The sequence below is a fragment of the Perca flavescens genome, chromosome 2 (assembly GCF_004354835.1).
Source record: "Perca flavescens isolate YP-PL-M2 chromosome 2, PFLA_1.0, whole genome shotgun sequence".
Classification (NCBI taxonomy): Eukaryota; Metazoa; Chordata; class Actinopteri; order Perciformes; family Percidae; genus Perca; species Perca flavescens.
This window is the reverse complement of record NC_041332.1, coordinates 14,583,835-14,601,205: the sequence shown is the minus strand read 5'-3', so window position 1 is coordinate 14,601,205 and position 17,371 is coordinate 14,583,835. Positions and strand designations below refer to the sequence as shown.

Sequence of the window (17,371 nt, the reverse complement as noted above, 5' to 3'; positions counted from 1 at the left end):
ATTGGCCTGGTGTACAACCGGCTCCTGCTGAGAGTGTTGCATTATGGGTTGTTTGTAGCCTAAAGTAATGCTAGGCTAGCAAGTTTCTTTAAAAGGTGCTCTACGCGATGTTGGGAGACGTTATTCTTGTTGACGTTCAAAGTATTTTCAAACAAAACGAGACTAGCTCGCCCCTTCCTCCTCCTCCTCCTCCTCCTCCTCATCCCGTCCCCTCCCCCTCCCTTCCGTGCTTCAGGGAACTAACCCCCCCCTCCCACTGTTTGTTATGTTTTTGTGGTCCAGGTTGGACCACTTTGTTTTTGTTGGTGTTTGTGGACCCTGGGCTGTCTACAGAGACAGTGTTTACAGTGTGTTCAGGGGACCGGCAGCTCGCTGATAGTGAGGAGAGGTTTGCTGTATGTGACAAAAAATGTTGTAGCCTAAAAAAACGCGTGACATCGCTTAGAGCACCTTTAAGTCTGTTTATATAGTATCAATTATAGTAAGTCAGCCCTATAAAGTCTTTATGAAACCCAGTTTGACTTTGAGAAGTTTCTGATGAAAAAATGTTTTGCTGCCACGCAGGAACTAAATTTCTACGACAAACAAAAACATCACCCATGTGTACCGCAGAACTGGACCGGGGCATCATCTGCCAAACAGCCAATTGTGACCAATGTCACAAGATGTCATAATGAGGAGCTTGAAAAGAGAGCCAGAGAAAATCATTCAGACCCCTTTTAAAAGCCTGACTACGGTGTGTGGTTACTTAAGTGTAATAAGTGTCACCACATACAGTGGTGCTGATGACGCAGGATAACGGTAACCATAACAATGTGTTACCTGTCAGTCCTATGACTTTGTTGACAGCTTTTGGGTTTGGTTTTAAAAAGCCAGTGTGAACAGGAAACAGGGTAACATCTAAAAAGGCAACAATGTATACATTCTTTCCTCGGTCTGGACCAAATGAACCAAACTACAGGGGTGGGGCCGACTACGTGAGTGTTTTAGTAGATGTGCTCTACACCCTGTTCCGTCCTCACCTGGAAGCTTGAGCCACTTGGGCACCTTGCACGGGTCAGATCTGGTAGGTTTAGCAGCCTGGGTGTGTGCACACGGGTCTCTCTCGTCTTGTGGGGCCCCGCTGGTGTCAGCCTTCGGCTCTGGAGGAGGCAGCGGCTCCTCGGGGCCCTCAGAGCTAGAGGAGGGCGTTGGGGACCGGAGCATGCAGCTGAGGTTGGATGAGGAAAAAAAAAAAGAAGGTTGAAATAAAAAACAAATGTGTTCCCAGAAAAGATGCTTTGACGAAAGTATCTTGGTTTTTTTCTTTTCTTGAGAAGTTCTTGTATCTATTTAAAAGCAGCATTGTTTTGCACGAGGAGCTGTACAGAAGTGAAATAACTGGGTGAGATCAAAATCTAAAACAGAGGAGCAATGACCTGGTTAAAAAAGCAAAAAGGACAACAGGTGGGGGAGGGGCACTTTTGGGAAATTGACTATCTTTAAAGATTATTTTTTTGGGCTTTTCCCTTTATTAGTTAGTGACACTGGATAGACAGGGAAGTTGGGAGAGAGATGGGGGATGACACGCAGCAAAGGGCCGCAGGTCGGCCTCGAACCCAGGCCGCTGCAAAGGACTCAGCCTACATGGGGCGCACGCTCTTACTGGGTGAGCTAGAGGCCGCCCCGAACCGGCTCTATCTTTAGAAGGACTGGAAAACTGTGTGTGTGTGTGTGTGTGTGTGTGTGTGTGTGTAGGAAATGAGGGCGCATGAGGGCACCTGCTGTTTAGGCTGAACCTCAAAGGGATTCCAATGATGACAGCTTTGTGACAGGAAAATAGGCTGGTTGCCGCGGGATACAAGTGCATATACACCCTAATGCACGCACGGTCAGGCACACATTTAAAAAACACACACAAACCTTGCAAAGGATTCATTTGCTTGCGAGGCCGAGACAGAGGATTCAAGTAGCTCCTTCTTAATGTAAATATCTGTGGATGGACGGACACACACACACACACACACACACACACACACACACACACACACACACAATTATACATGATATTACATTCCTCAGTAATACACCAGTATCTAATTCACAATCAGCATATGAAAGAAAAGAACCAAAAAGAGTCAAAAACCTGTCTTAGCGTCAGAGCCGAAGTACACCAGAGCACCGGGAAACAGGTCGGCCTACAGACAGACAGACAGGGGAGGAGAAGAAGTGAACAGAAGCCATCAAAAATATGTTTGGCACACAAGTCAATTTCAGCAAGAACAGAAACATCTAAACAAAACCGCCTCCCTTCTACACGCAAAGCAAGCGCTGCCGCCACATCCAAGCCTGAGTCATCGCTCGAGGATCTGAACCAGTAACCGTGGCTCTTTGAAGCAGACCACAAAATGAGCAACAATCAAATGGTTAGTGAAAACACTTTCACCCCTGAAGCACAACACTCCTCTCTGGTGAACGTCTTAATGGTTATAATGGACCATTTGCAGGCAGATATTATCAAGCGTACAATTATGGAGGTGGAAACGCAGACAGACAGACAGACAGGCAGGCAACCAGTGCACAAGTCTGTGGCTCTAACAGGAAGTAGACAAACAAAACCAGCTTAAGACAAAGAGTCTTCTACTCATATGCCCGTTCACAGAAACTTATGAGCAACACGGGGGAGCAGGTAAGCTGAAGTACGAAGTTGAGTTGTTTTTAATGATGAATGACTTTCTGGTAAAAATCCCTTCCAGCTGCTGGTCATCACGTGTCCACCAGCAGAGACAAACCTCAACGTTATTCTCGATTACTTCGACAGCATCTTGTCACAGACATGAAACATTTGATTAAGCCTTTTGTACATCTATTGTAACATCTATAGTAGTCTTGCCCTTATCCTAACTGCATCCAAGTTATCAGCTTTTAAAAAGACACCAACCGTGGGTTAGTATAACCTTCCGTTGGTTGAGCAGTTCATATCACACCAACAAAACAAGACATTCAAAAGGACTAAACTCGGGCTCTGGGAAATGGTGTGTGGCGCTTTCTCGATCCTCTGACATTTTATAGACTATTATTCTTACAATTATTATTATTCCTCAGTCTTTTCAAGCGGTATCGCATTAAGACCCATTGTCAGCTTGAAACATTTAAAAAGTCACCTTACCCTTCGTTTTCAACCAACTCATGGATCTAACATTAGCTTAATTACCTAAGACTAGCGAGCTACAGGTAATAACATATTGTCATTTCATTTTCAAATCAACAGTCAAAGGTGAGAATAAGAGAAGCAGCCTTAGCCCAGTTGTCAAAAGAAGGTGGCATGGCTGTCACTGGGTTTACCCTACACTACAACCTGTCTTACACACACACACACACACACACACACACACACACACACACACACACACACACACACACACACACACACACACACACACACACACACACACACACACACACACACACACACACTTGTCCTTTTCTTCCCCCCCCTCACCAACTGGTTGCTAAATTGGGACACTCCGCACTAATTTCTATTATCGCAGCCCTGTGAGCAGGAAACAATGTGTTACATTGAAACAACGGGCATTTCTGCTATCCTGCTCCTCTGGCAGCGGCACTTCCACTTGGGATGAGACAGGGCAACGGGACAAGACCTGTGTGTGTGTGTGTGAGAATGAGAGAGAGATAGTGTAAAAAAACAGGAATGGAGGGAGGGAGGCAGAGCAGATCCTGATGGAAGACAGAGGGAGAGACGGATGAGGGAGGGGACGTCTGGTATCAAAGGGCTTCTGGGTTGGGAAGCATTACATTCCTGACATGACACAAAGTGATTAAAGTGTGCGTCTGTGTATGTAAAAAAGAGACGTGTTTGCACTAATGTGTATGTGACGTGACAAAAAAAGATTAAAGTTTCCTTTTGTGTGTGTGTGTGTGTGTGTCAAAGATTGATGTATAGACAGGGAAACGGAGCCAGACTGTGTGTGACATGACACCATGGGGATTAAAGATTGTTTTTGTGCGCTTTAACGCTTTTAAGTCCCTAATGGATAGAGACATGGCGGTGAGGGAAGGGGGTGGGGGGGTGAGGCACAAGAGAGGGTCGGAGAGAGGGAGAGTAGTGGTGGTGGAGGTGGACGAGGGACAACGAGAAGAATAAGAGAGGGAGAACGCTGGAGTTGGGTTACAGGAGAGGGACATGTAGTGATAAACAGGGAGGGAGAGTTCAGGAAGGGACACAAAGATGAAAAAAAGAGAAATGGGCGAACTAGAATCAGAACATCAGATTTGATTCAGAGAGATCATGGCACCCAAAAAGGGAGGGAGGTGCGCACGAGCACACGCACACACACGCACACACACTTACTTCAAAGTGTGCTTTTGAGGATCGTTATCTTTTGTACCAATCCCTCTGAGGAGCTGAATCTTGTTCACGATCATAACACAATATCACTTCAAACTACTTTCTCTTCCTCCCCTTCATTCCTCTACTTATGGTTGAGGAAAGAGTCTGAAGAACAAAACAGGAGGCACCGATGATGAAAATGTTCAAGTTATTCTAAAATAAAAGTCCACGTCTGGGTACAGACTGATGAACCGTACAAGAGAACAACCTCTTGTTTTTCCATTTGTATCTCTTCACTCTCTTTCATTATTTGAATAGCTCCGAACACAAAGGCAACAAAGCATCGAGGGTGCCCATTGCTCTGTGTATGTGTGTTAGGGTGTGTGTCAAGATCAAAGCAAGGCCTGTATTAACCCCATGTGTCAGTCTGTGAAAAATCAAGCCCAGCTGGGGTCAAGGACAGTGGAGAAGGGGGAAACAAGTGTGAGAGAGTGTAGGAACGAAGAGAAGAGGGGGAGAACGGGAATGTGGTGGGGCTTTGAAGATGAGAGAGGGACCAGCCGATACATTTTACAGTCAGTCAGTCAGTCAGTGTGTGGCGTGAGTGGCGTGTATGTGTGTGTGTGTGTGTGTGTGTGTGTAGATGGTTTCAAAGATGGGAAGTCCGTTTTGTAGTTGTGGTTCTCTAGAGTTTGCCTGTGATGTGGTTCGTTTGAGTCAAATCATTTTGTTTATTATTGTGGTTAAATAAAGTGCTGCCTAAAGACTTATATGGCAGTTTTAGGGATCTTACCTGAAACAGTGTAGCTGAGGGGTCGTCAAGGATGGTTTTTGGGGGGGTGATGACTAAAAGAAAGTTTTCAGCAAAAGCAAACAGGTAGAAAGAGGGCACATCATCATACTTGCTCACATCTACACTGAAGTCATTACTGATACTGGAAAGTTAAACTGAACAAAGTGAATTGAAAAAAAATTAAAAATAATTAAACCAGCGTTTGCAGAGAGGTTTTTTGTTAAACTGCAAGCTTTTCCTTTAGAATATGATCCATTTTCATGTAAAACTAACAGAAACTGTACATTAGGAAGGCTGAATTGATTACACCGCTTTTCGGAAGATGATGCATGATGCATTAACTTAAAAAAGGTCCCATGGCATAAAAATTTCACTTTGAGGTTTTTTTTTTAACAGGCTGGGGGAACTCATATTAATGTTAAAAAAAAGTGGCTAGAAATGGTGATAGGTGTAAACTGAGCCCTGGGTATCCTGCTCTGCCTTTGAAAAAATTAAAGCTCAGATGGGCCGATCTGGAACCTTCTCCTTATGAGGTCATAAGGAGCAAGGTTACCTCCCCTTTCTCTGCTTTGCCCGCCCAGAGAATTAGGCCCACCCATGAGAGAGAGACATCATGGCTTTCAAACGAGCAAAGTGGCAGTTGGTCAAGGCCTCACCCCCACCCCCACCTTGCCCCCCCCCCCTCTCCTCCTCAATAGCTTCAGACACAGAAATGGCACGTCCTAAGGAAAGCTCATTGTGGGACTGGCTCTAGTGGCTGTAATTCTGCACTAAGGTCTATATAAAAGAGACTTCAGATACAGTATTAGGGGACCACTAAGGTCTATATAAAAGAGAGACTTCAGATACAGTATTAGGGGACCACTAAGGTCTATATAAAAGAGACTTCAGATACAGTATTAGGGGACCACTAAGGTCTATATAAAAGAGACTTCAGATACAGTATTAGGGGACCACTAAGGTCTATATAAAAGACACTTCAGATACAGTATTAGGGGACCACTAAGGTCTATATAAAAGAGACTTCAGATACAGTATTAGGGGACCACTAAGGTCTATAAAAAGAGACTTCAGATACAGTATTAGGGGACCACTAAGGTCTATATAAAAGAGACTTCAGATACAGTATTAGGGGACCACTAAGGTCTATATAAAAGAGACTTCAGATACAGTATTAGGGGACCACTAAGGTCTATATAAAAGCATCCAAAGAGCACCATGTCATGGGACCTTTAAACATTTTCTTACACAAAAGTAAATCTAGTCTAGATAAACCAGTGTGGCGACTCTGACCATCATTTCAATTTGATTAGGCTTCTGTCATAAAACTACCTCCAATGCATGAGGCACTGGCTGTACAATAAATCAAGAATTGGACAATAAAACTGAGAAAAGCTGACAAATGATGTGCTGACGGACCATTAATGATGAATTTTAAAAAGAAGATTCCAGTTCAATACAAATTGAGTCTTATTATCATAGTTATGATAACTTTGTACTCACCATCAATTGCTGAAATGTGGGAGTGCAACACCATCATTGAAAAGAAGTCAGACGGGGCAAGAAACTTGAGCAGTCAGACGATTGGACAGGCTTTAAAGAAACCTTCAGGTTTGCCAAATTTAGTTGAAAGAGAGAAAGGGGTTTAGATAATCTGGCCAAAGTGTTGGCTTGTTCATAACCTGTATGATTGTTTGGCCACTCCTGTTTCTTGCCCTGTTGGAGTTCATCTGAGCAATTAGCAGTTACGTGATGGGTGGAAAGCATCAGCTAAGTTGATAAATTGTCACAGTCGATATGAGGTTTTTACAGATGTATTGTTGCTATTGTATAATGTTGGCTGATAAGGAACAAGAAACATCGGTACAGAAATGTCAAACTAGGTTTGAGATCATTTAGAAACAGTTTGTCCACCGGGCACTGACAGGTTTGTTTATTTTTAAAACAAGAAAATAGAAATGTAAGTTTATTTTAGGCATTATCGATATTGGCTTTAAAAATCCTGTTCTAGTCAAGTCATTATCACAGCTGATAGAAAGAGAGAGATATTCAGGCAAAGTGTGGATGCACAGAAATAAGGTTTTAATAACATCAAGCCTTTAGAAAGGAGCTACAGGGGTGGATTCATTATGCTTAATGATGTGTGATGAATTAGTGGGAACATTAAATGACACTTACACAGGTAGAAACTGAGCTGAGGATCCTCCAAGTGACTCCGCACAAAATGCCTCACGGCAGCAACTGGACACAAAACAAACCCAGAACATCAACAAACTGATCTATCTGCACTGTCATCAGTCGCTGCGTGGAGTATTATTCATTTTTCAGATGGAATTCCCCTCAGATTTTGTTGTTCTGCTGGTTGTCGTGTTGCTGTTGGGGTTGAGGTGGCTCTAATCGCTGGAATTACAGACCTGCCTCATTATTTCTGTCTCTCTGGTGTGGCTACAGTCATAAATGTGGTGAGGGAGCCGCAAGTAGCTTTAACATTGCAGCCATACCTGTGGCTAACCAGCTGAAATGAACTATCTCCACACACACACACACACACACACACACACACACACACACACACACACACACACACACACACACACAACACACACAACACACCACACACACACACCTGTCTCCAGGGGCCTGAAGAAGCCTTGTAGCACATGTCTGTCTGGAAACTGGACCCTCAGGACCACCTGGAGACAAACAGTGGCAGCAGGTTATTCAAAAGGCTGTATACACAAACATGCACATTTAAAAACAGGATTGTGATTACGTGTCTTTCACTTGTGCTCACTTTGGGATATCTTTTCATCTTCTCCTTCACCTGCGTTTCTCTCAGAGATTTTGTCATTAGCGGAGCCTCCTCCAGTAACTTCCTGGAGGAACGAGGTAGAAAGAAACGGACGCAGTTGTAATTGAAACGAGTTGTACAATAAAAAAAGTGAAAGAAAAATGGGAAAGATGAGCAGAAAACGTTTCATCTTCTACCCTTACTCGTGTGTGGCCGTGCGTGTGTGTGCGTGCGTGTGTGTGTGTGTGTGCGTGTGTGTGTGCGTGCGTGACAGAGGCAGAGATGAATTGCTGTGGTCGGCTTAATTGCCCCCTTGGTAATTGTAGTCATTGACTCGGTAGTAGCGTAGTCACGAGGCAGCCAGCTAAGTCAATGTCGACGGAGATTAAAAGGATGTACGCCATGAGGTCTCAACCTGACGGTGTTTGGTCGAGGGCTGGAGGATAAACATCAACACAAAACAGGCTTGCTAATTGCTCCCTGTATGCCATATTTAGAAGCTTTTGTAGTGTGCGTGGTGTCTTGCAAATGAGAAAATGTTTGCAAACACACACAATGTCTCAGCAGCTGTGGTCTGCTGTGGCCACATCCAGAGAGCACAGAGTAAACTTGTCTGCATCTGTTTTGAAGAAGCGCTCATAAATAAATAAAAACTTCAAACTCATAATAAATAAAAGAAAACTTCAAAACGCACGCAGTGATGCCCGGCATTCTGCCAGCCTATGGCCTCTCATCATTGCTATGGTATTCTGCAATTAAGGGTTATACATCGACAAAACACCGCAGGACCAAATGCCAAACTGACTAAATATCTATTACAAACAGTGCCGGAACACACCGGAACCAGGCAGCGTTTCTGCAGCAACAAGGCATTTATAGTTTTTATACTAAATATCACACGCAGTCCTCTGACCCAAAGTCACCCAACTTTTTACTTCCTTCTCCCACCTCTCGCTTTTCAGCTGGGCGAAGCGCTTGCGCACATCATCCATCGTCACTTCAAAGAACTCGTCAGGCAGATCCCTGTGGTCCTCAGAGTGACAGGACATTGCGTCCAGGTGGTAGATGAGAAGCTCCCTCTCTACTGGCTGCAGAACGAGAGTGAGTGATTGAGTGAGCGAGTGAAAAGATGGGAGACATTATAATCCACACTGATGTTTTTATCTAAAGCATCTCCCCACCAGGGGGGCGCAGGACAGATGTGAGGCAAAGATACTGTGTGAGGTGCAGGTACATGCTGATGTACGGTAAACAATGGGAAGTCATTTATTTGTCATCAAACCCTTATTAATAGTTACACATTGTGTCTAATCTATAGCCACAACCTTCCCCTTCCGGGATTGCCCCGTTGCCGCAGGATATTCCACCGTATGTCCTTTTTTTCTTACCTTATGCTTCCTTTGTGTTGGAATTCTAAACTGCGGTGGATTTATGAGGACTATGGTTAACTGCTCCTCAGATCTCTGCAGGGTAAATCCAGACAGCTAGCTAGACTATCTGTCCAATCTGAGTTTCCTGTTGCACGACTAAAACAACTTTTGAACGTACACGTTTTTGAGTGGCACTGGGGCTCCTTGCAGCGCTTAGCACCACCCAAGGCGATTGTGATTGGTTTAAAGAAATGCCACTAAACCAGAGCTCGTTTTTCTCCCATCCTGGAATGCTGTGTGGACTAGCCAGACCATCCTCCGCAGCGCTGTGGTGGAAGGTCTGGCAAAGCGAGACTATATTGTGTCCATGGCTTGTTCAAGGTGACAGGTTAGAGGTTTCTGAAAGCTCTGACCGGAAATAAATGGTTTTACCTCCAAGAACTCCTCCCCTTGATCCATGTCATCGTCGGGCTGGTTGGCAGTGGTTTGAGGCTGTGAAAAGGAACAGAAAAGGCTGCCAGTTACACTCAGTGACTTGTGGAAAGAGTTGTTTGTCCATTACGGGTTCTGAGGTCAAAATGATCTCAAGCACAATGTTACGTAATTTGCTTGTACCAAATAAAAATAATACTAAAATAAGCTATCAGGACTTCCTTCATTTGCACTTCTTGCAGTGATATGGCTCACCTTGGTGCTAGAACCGTGGCTGGATTTCGCTTTCTTGGCTTTGGGTGATTCTACTGCTGCAGTCAGAGCTGGCAGTGAAGAGGATGATGCAGATGAAGAGAGTGAGCGTCCCACTGCACCTCCCCGGGGACCCCCGAGGCGCTGACCGCCTCCAGAGAAGGGAATGAAAGGAGCAGAGGGAGCGGAAGAGGAGGAGGAGGAGGAGGAGGATGGGTGAGAGTTCAGTCCTGATGGGCCCGCTTCCTCGCCATCCTCCTCTGGCCTTCCTCTCTCGACGGGAGGAATCTTTGACCGAACTGCATGAAGGGAGTTCGGAACCTCTTCCTGTTGAACAGGGAGGGTGCTGCTTGCGGCAGAAGTGGGAGTTGGAGCAGGGTGGGCTTCTTCGATTGGCCTTTGGGGGCTCGAATTTTTAGTCGGCACCTCTGTTGTGGACGTCTCTGGCTGTGACGGAACAGGATCGGGCTGAGGTGATGGGCTAGGTGTGGTTTCCTTGGCAACGGGTGTAGTTGACGGAGCAGGATCGGGCTGAGGTGATGGGCGAGGTGTGGTTTCCTTGGCAACAGGTGTAGTTGGCATAGCAGCTGTTTCAGTGGCTTCTCGGCCATCTTCCTCTCCCTGTGCTTTGTTCTTTTTGAGTAAGAACCTTACACAGAAATGGACACAATAGCTTTATCATAAGTCTCAAGTGGACATGGTGTTATGCACAGTATGCTGTTTGTAAAACTAAATTATTCAAATCAGCTTGAACACGAGCAGCCTACCTGACAATGGCATTTCCTCCTGTAAGACCCAGAGACTTCAGAGTGGCCTTCTTGAGTGCTGCTTCCCCACTCACCTACACACACACACACGCACGCGCACGCACGCACACACTAACCAAATTAGTAAAAGTCACTTTATTTTCTTGAAAAATAGAAAGATAAAAGGAACATTGCATACCTCATCTCTCATGTAAACACACACAGGGGTGGATCCTGACTCAGACAGCTCCGACACACTGAAATCAAGTAATAATATTAAATAAACAAAAAAAACAAAACATTAAAATTATGGGCGACTGATTATGGTTGCTTTAACAGCGACAAAACAAAAACACAGAAGTGACTTTCCCTTAGTTGAGGTGAATCATCCCTGGGTTTTTACGATAAAACCTTATGCGATGCAGTGGCACGTGGTCTGCATGTGTAAACCATGTGTGCACAATCCCATGTAGAAACTAATTGAACCGTAAATGTTTTACTATTGTTCTCCTCAGTTCTGAAAAAGCTTTCCCCTCTGCTTCACAACATTTGCAGAGCTTTTACACTGATGTGGGGCTAATATTCATTTCATGGAAGCGTAACTTCCCTGGATGATGTCATTTAATAGAGATGAGGGCTGGACGGATGCATGAGCACCTGGGACCGCACAGCTGGAACTACTGAGTAACAGCTGCGCGCGCGCGCGTGCGTGTGTGTGTGTGTGTGTGTGTGTGTGTGTGTGTGTGTGTGTGTGTGTGTGTGTGTGTGTGTGTGTGTGTGTGTGTGTGTGTGTGTGTGTGTGTGGTGGGGTTAAACTTCAGTACGAGTAGTGAGAAGAATGTATGTTATCTAACACAGTGCTGGCCTGCGTTCATTCTTACACAATGATCAACTTTACTTTCCAAAAAAGTGGAAAGTGAAAGCTACACAAACATGTTTGTGGTCCATACTTTTAAGGACCATCTCTAGCACCTTACTAGGGCTGTACGATTGATCATTAGTACAATATGACCTATGTATCAAATTAAAAACATTAATTAATGAAACTAATTTTCAAAGCAATGAACTAGGGCTGGGTATTATTTAATAAATGTTGATACCAGTACCCTTAATAATACCGATACCAATAGAGTACTTCATTTGGTACCTTTTTTTTCTACTTCATTCAATACCCATCATGTGAATTGAAGCATTCACCACAGACTGTATGGGTTGTAGCTGCAGCGGTAGTATTGAAGAACGCTTGCAGTGATTGGTGTCTAGCAAAACCAAACAAATGGGGATTTTTTTCTAAAGCTAGGTGCAAAAAGGATCAAATGCAGCTATCGTTTGACTGGAGAAGCTTCGATACTACTTGGTAGTGGCCTATTTCGATTGATACCTAAAGATAGAGTACCAATACCCAGCCTTACAATGAACTGTGTTCCTCTGGTATGCATTACCAGTAGGGGTGCAAAAAAAAAAAAAAAAATGTTGCGATTCAAGCTCTACCGATTCAAAATCGATTCATTTTTTGTTTTGTTTTTGTTTTGTAATGCCGTGTATACTATTTTCCTGAAATGGAGTTTAGCTCGCCATTCCCATAGATGGCGCTGCGTCAAATTCACACTGACGCCTGGGCACTCTTGTCATAATCAAAAGAAGAACCAACGCACTCTTTCACTGCTCTAAACTCCCACCGAACTCTCAACGAAAAGCTCTTTTTATTTTACGGTTTTATTTTATACTTGAATTAAATGTATTTGAAAGCTGGCCAAAACTTGGCACTTTGCAGTTTTTTACAGTAATATCAAACTACATTTAATTTGTTGTGTTTCTTTTCTTTTAAATTGTATGTCTACTGCAATCATATGGGGAAAGTAACTACATTTACATACAGTGAATCTTTTTTTTTTTTTTTTTTTTTTTTTTTTTTTAAATCGAGAATCCTTTCGGAATCGAATCTTTATCGATATTGAATCAAATCGTGACATTTTCTGAATCATGCACCCCTAATTATCACTGACCAAAGGACCAAAGTCCTGTGTTTCTATGTTAAGTAACATTGATGATATTGTTTAAAGAAACGTTTGAAATGGGAATACAGAATGGGGAAAAATATTGGATCCTCCAATTTAGCAACTCTGAACTTAATGTTTAACCCCAACTTAATTCCAACCTAAACCCGAAAATCAAGTCTTTACCCTCGAACAGCCCTGTGAAGAAGTTAGAAAATGGAAAACATGTCTTCACTTTGCAAAAATGTCCTCAAATTGGTTCTCTGTTTGGGCCTCACAAAGATAGATGTACACGTACACGTACACGTACACACACACACACACACACACACACACACACACACACACACACACACACACACACACACACACACACACACACACACACACACACACACACACACACACACACACACACACACACACACACACACACACACACACACACACACACACACACACACACACACACACACACACACACACACACACACACACACTTTGCACATGTGTACATGCTCATACACGCACCTGATCTGGGGGAAATGTGCGAGCAGTTCCCACAGACTCTGTCCACAGGAGAAGGAACCCTGGAGCCGAGAACCATCCTCCATCTGCAGTGCAATCCGCACCTGAGGGATATGGAACCAAAAGTCTTACACAACTCTAGTTTAAACATATGTTAAAGACTACAAACACACGTTACACATTAACCATAATACAGGAATCAAACACAGGTCTAAATTATCAACAATAGTCCATCCACACCTCTTGAGCTGGGAGTCTAAAAGTCTCATAGTACATGCACTATGCATGTACTAAAGGCAGTTGTGAGATCAATTTAAAGGGTCACGTTGTGTGGCAGTTTTGGGATTTATTACGATAGGAGCTTGTGACAAAGGACGCTTAGTGGATTTGATCGAAAAGCACATGGTATATAAAAACATCAGCCACCAGACTTTTTTCATTTATGTTTTTTTTTTGGAAGACCTTATTAAATTGAATTTAAAAAAAGAAGATAAATAACAAGCAAAAAAATGGGAACCACTGCATAAACAACAAGCGTGTTAAACACGTTAAAGTGTCCCACTGACTTTTTCCTTTAAATTATTTAACAATTATAGTTTTAAACACTACAAAATACAAAAGATAAAAAGAGGTGGATGCAAAACATATCTTAACCTTTCACGTTGTAGACATGTGTGACAAAATGTTACCTTAAAGGCAGGAAGGAAAGTCACTATATCAAGTATCAAGATCTCTCTAGGTGGCCTTTTGTAAGTTCTTGGCTCTACAGTCTCGAGCCACTTTGCAGGAATAAAATTCTTTGATAATCGAACTTGATTAAGCTGCACATGTGGGCCCACCTCAGTCTGGAAATGAGTAACACCAGGCATCAGTGTGAGTCTCTGTTGTTCTTTATCTCTCTGAGTCATTCTACGACTTGTTTATGTTTACTCAACAACCTTGTTGTCCAGCACATCGGCACGCCGGGAGAGATGAAAAGAGCTCTATGGCTGTCAACGGCCCAACACGAAACTCTCTCATGCACCAGTTTGGCTGAGGTAAATGTTGGGAGCGCCTGTGTGTGGTACAAGAGTGTGAGTGTGTGTGAGTATATAAAATCTGTGAGGTATCAACAGTCAACTATCCATCAAATAACCAGAACAGCAGATCAAACCCAGCCGTGATTTTACTGCCTAGATTATGATGCCATGATGTCATAGGAAACTACAGCTCAGCTACAACAAAGTGTTTTTTGGATACAGATCACAGTGAACGCAGCAACACAGACAGCATTAATGAATTTCCAGGTACCGACAATAAAACCCCACATACACAGCTGACAGAAACACCAAAAGAATATTGATATTGCAATAAAAAGGCTACACCATCATCATGTGGGATTTTTTCCTCCAAACATAATTATGGGTGGGACAATAAATCAATATCTTGACATAGTTTCTAAAAAGGTGTAAATCACAAGTTTTATCACAATACGATATTTGCCGATATCACCAAGCCTGCCACAATTTCGGTTCAATTCAGGGGTCTGAGATCGATGGGAGACGATAAGAAAGGCTCATTCAACAGAATCAGTTACATTTATAGCAACTCATAAAAAGCAACTAAAATATGATATGACAATTTTATTACTGAGCTCTTTCACTTTTTAATAAAAAGAATAAATATAAAGTGGGAATTTCAAAATAAAAGGCACATTTTAAAGATGATGATATGTATCCATATTTTCACTTATTGAATCGATATATCGATCGAGATCGATGAATCGTTACACCTATAATTTCTAGTTTCATGTGATACAATACTGATACTTTGGCACCAGCATCACTATACTTTTCTTACATTTTGGGGAATCACCTGTATTTTGATACCCTGTCCTAATCATCATATTGTGATATAGAGAGGTGTGACAAAGCCTGAATAAAAAGATGCTTCCATACAGGACAAGAGGGGTCACTGAATAGTTTGATGAAAACACAGTCACCAGATCTCAAACCAATTGAACACCTAGAAGACATTTTGGCCCGACATGTTAGATAGTGCTCTCCACCACCACCACCATCATCATTATTACAACACCTAATGAGGGAATAGAGTTCACTGACTTAAAGAATCAATAACAAAAAGCACTGAAGTTGAGACACCTTACAGAGACACTTTGTTGGTCCAGAGTCCAAGTCCACATCACAGTTAACTAAAACTATATTTATTATTTACTTATTTGACTGTTCTACTTGAGAGAAATTAACAGTTTAAAGATAATAATAACAATATTAATATCAATGTTATTTCTCAAGCCTAATTCTCAGACAATAATTTAAAATGTTCTTGACCATGACTAAAAACAACAAGTTATTCTGTACAACACACGCAATAAAGTAAATTGTGTTACAGTTGTTCATAATTTTGGAAATACAAACATAGGAGATGTACATCCCACACGTTAAAAAACTATATGTATGTGATAAGCTTACATTTTTCGGTGTGACTATATCAGACCTGAGAATCAAGCTACTACTGTATACTAGTGTTACCGACTAGCAGATAATCACTATTATGTACCCTTACATATTGTACTTACACACTCACACTGATGTTATTTGTCTTTATTATGTGGTCAGCCACTGAAGTTTTACACTGCTATCTCACTTACTGTCTGCGTCTCGTTCTCTCGTTCTCTCTCTCTCTCACACACTTTTTTTTAAACTAACCTGGCTGTCAGCTACAGCCTGTTTCCTTGTACTTGTCACCATTTCCAGTTTCGCATTGTTGGGCAGGTTGGCAAACCTCCATGGAAGCGTGAGGTCAACAGCAGTCCTCTGAAACCTGTCAAACGTGGATGACAGAGGAGAGGAGAGTGAGCGTGACAGGACAATCAAATCTGTCCTATATAAATCATAAAAAATAAAGAGCGCCATTCAATTTGACAAAATATCTCCTCCAGAGCTACGGAGTACCCGTTATATTAATATTCTTTATTTATTCCAGCACTTTTGCATTGCCGTTTTGTATTACTGTTTACATTCACCATATATTTGTTTACATGTGTGTATGTACATATCAATATATATACACTTTTTTTATATACAAACTTATATCTGTAAATAGTAGTCAAATATTTATGTTTACCTTGTTCAGCTTTGCTTTCCTTGTTTTTAGCCCTATGTCTACTTCTGTGTATGTACTTTGAGAGCAACAAAAAGCAGGAGTCAAATTCCCTGCATGTGTTCACACATACCTGGACATTAAAGCTGATTCTGATTCTGATTTAGCTTAAATGTCAGTACTGGGACAGCTAGCATCAACCAAACTGATACTCACTTTAAACCGTGATCGTCGGGGTTAAACCCATGTTTTTTGCAGACATCCTCCAGCACCTGAAGATAACAAATATAAACAGAGTAAGAGAGTTGCAACCTAATTAGCTAAATCTTTTGATTTCATCAGCACGAAAACAGAAACTGATCTGTCACTGGCTAACTACTGTTAGCCCAACAAGCTAACAGGAGGAGAATAGTTTGCTCTGGTTTGGAAACAAAGGAACATTATGAAACAAGCCGTCCATGTTAGACAACACGAATAGTCTTTAAAGCACAAGTTACCTGTAATAACGGCGTGTTTGGAGACACTTTAACTGTTTGTCTTCTCCCATTTGGAGTGAGAACCGTCACAGCTGTACCACTGGCTGCCATTGTTTGTCGTGACGTCGCGGTGTTTATTTGAATAAACTTTATTGACACAACACCAGCAGGTTTAAAGGGTCAATTCACCCAAATTAAAATAAGACATTTTTCTATGGGGAGTGAATGACATTTTGTTTGTAGTTCAAATTTAAATAATGCAATGTTTTTTTCAAACAATCTACAAAGCTCACTGTTTTTAAAGAAACTGTTCTACTGAAAAAACTATCCCCATGAAAACCAACATATTCTCAAATATATTCCAAATATCAGGCCTAAATAAATTCCACATAAGCCACAATTGTAGAGGATGCTTATTTCTAAGTATGACTGTATCACTTGTATCAATGTAGCTACATTACATAAACAAATACAGCCGACAAATTAAAGGACACACTTGAATAAACGAGAAAAGAAACATGATGTGATGCTTCCATACAGTAAAGGGTTACTGC

The 17,371-nt window shown here is 42.3% G+C and overlaps 1 protein-coding gene across 1 annotated transcript in view; it reads right to left on the bottom strand.

The window, feature by feature from the left end:
* The window catches only part of aspscr1 (ASPSCR1 tether for SLC2A4, UBX domain containing), a 19,147-nt gene extending 2,174 nt beyond the window's left edge, over positions 1 to 16,973 (bottom strand). The window contains exons 1-16 of the mRNA XM_028605686.1: positions 16,839 to 16,973; positions 16,558 to 16,613; positions 15,948 to 16,062; positions 13,243 to 13,343; positions 10,914 to 10,971; positions 10,736 to 10,809; positions 9,972 to 10,617; positions 9,717 to 9,776; positions 8,863 to 9,002; positions 7,918 to 7,999; positions 7,750 to 7,816; positions 7,302 to 7,364; positions 5,124 to 5,176; positions 2,126 to 2,177; positions 1,903 to 1,972; positions 1,023 to 1,210 (exon numbers count right to left, since the gene is read on the bottom strand). Of these exons, the coding sequence (XP_028461487.1) occupies positions 1,023 to 1,210; positions 1,903 to 1,972; positions 2,126 to 2,177; positions 5,124 to 5,176; positions 7,302 to 7,364; positions 7,750 to 7,816; positions 7,918 to 7,999; positions 8,863 to 9,002; positions 9,717 to 9,776; positions 9,972 to 10,617; positions 10,736 to 10,809; positions 10,914 to 10,971; positions 13,243 to 13,343; positions 15,948 to 16,062; positions 16,558 to 16,613; positions 16,839 to 16,928 (1,915 nt within the window). The 5' untranslated portion in view covers positions 16,929 to 16,973. The remainder of the gene's footprint in view (positions 1 to 1,022; positions 1,211 to 1,902; positions 1,973 to 2,125; positions 2,178 to 5,123; positions 5,177 to 7,301; positions 7,365 to 7,749; positions 7,817 to 7,917; positions 8,000 to 8,862; positions 9,003 to 9,716; positions 9,777 to 9,971; positions 10,618 to 10,735; positions 10,810 to 10,913; positions 10,972 to 13,242; positions 13,344 to 15,947; positions 16,063 to 16,557; positions 16,614 to 16,838) is intronic.
* Between the last annotated feature and the right edge of the window lie 398 nt (positions 16,974 to 17,371).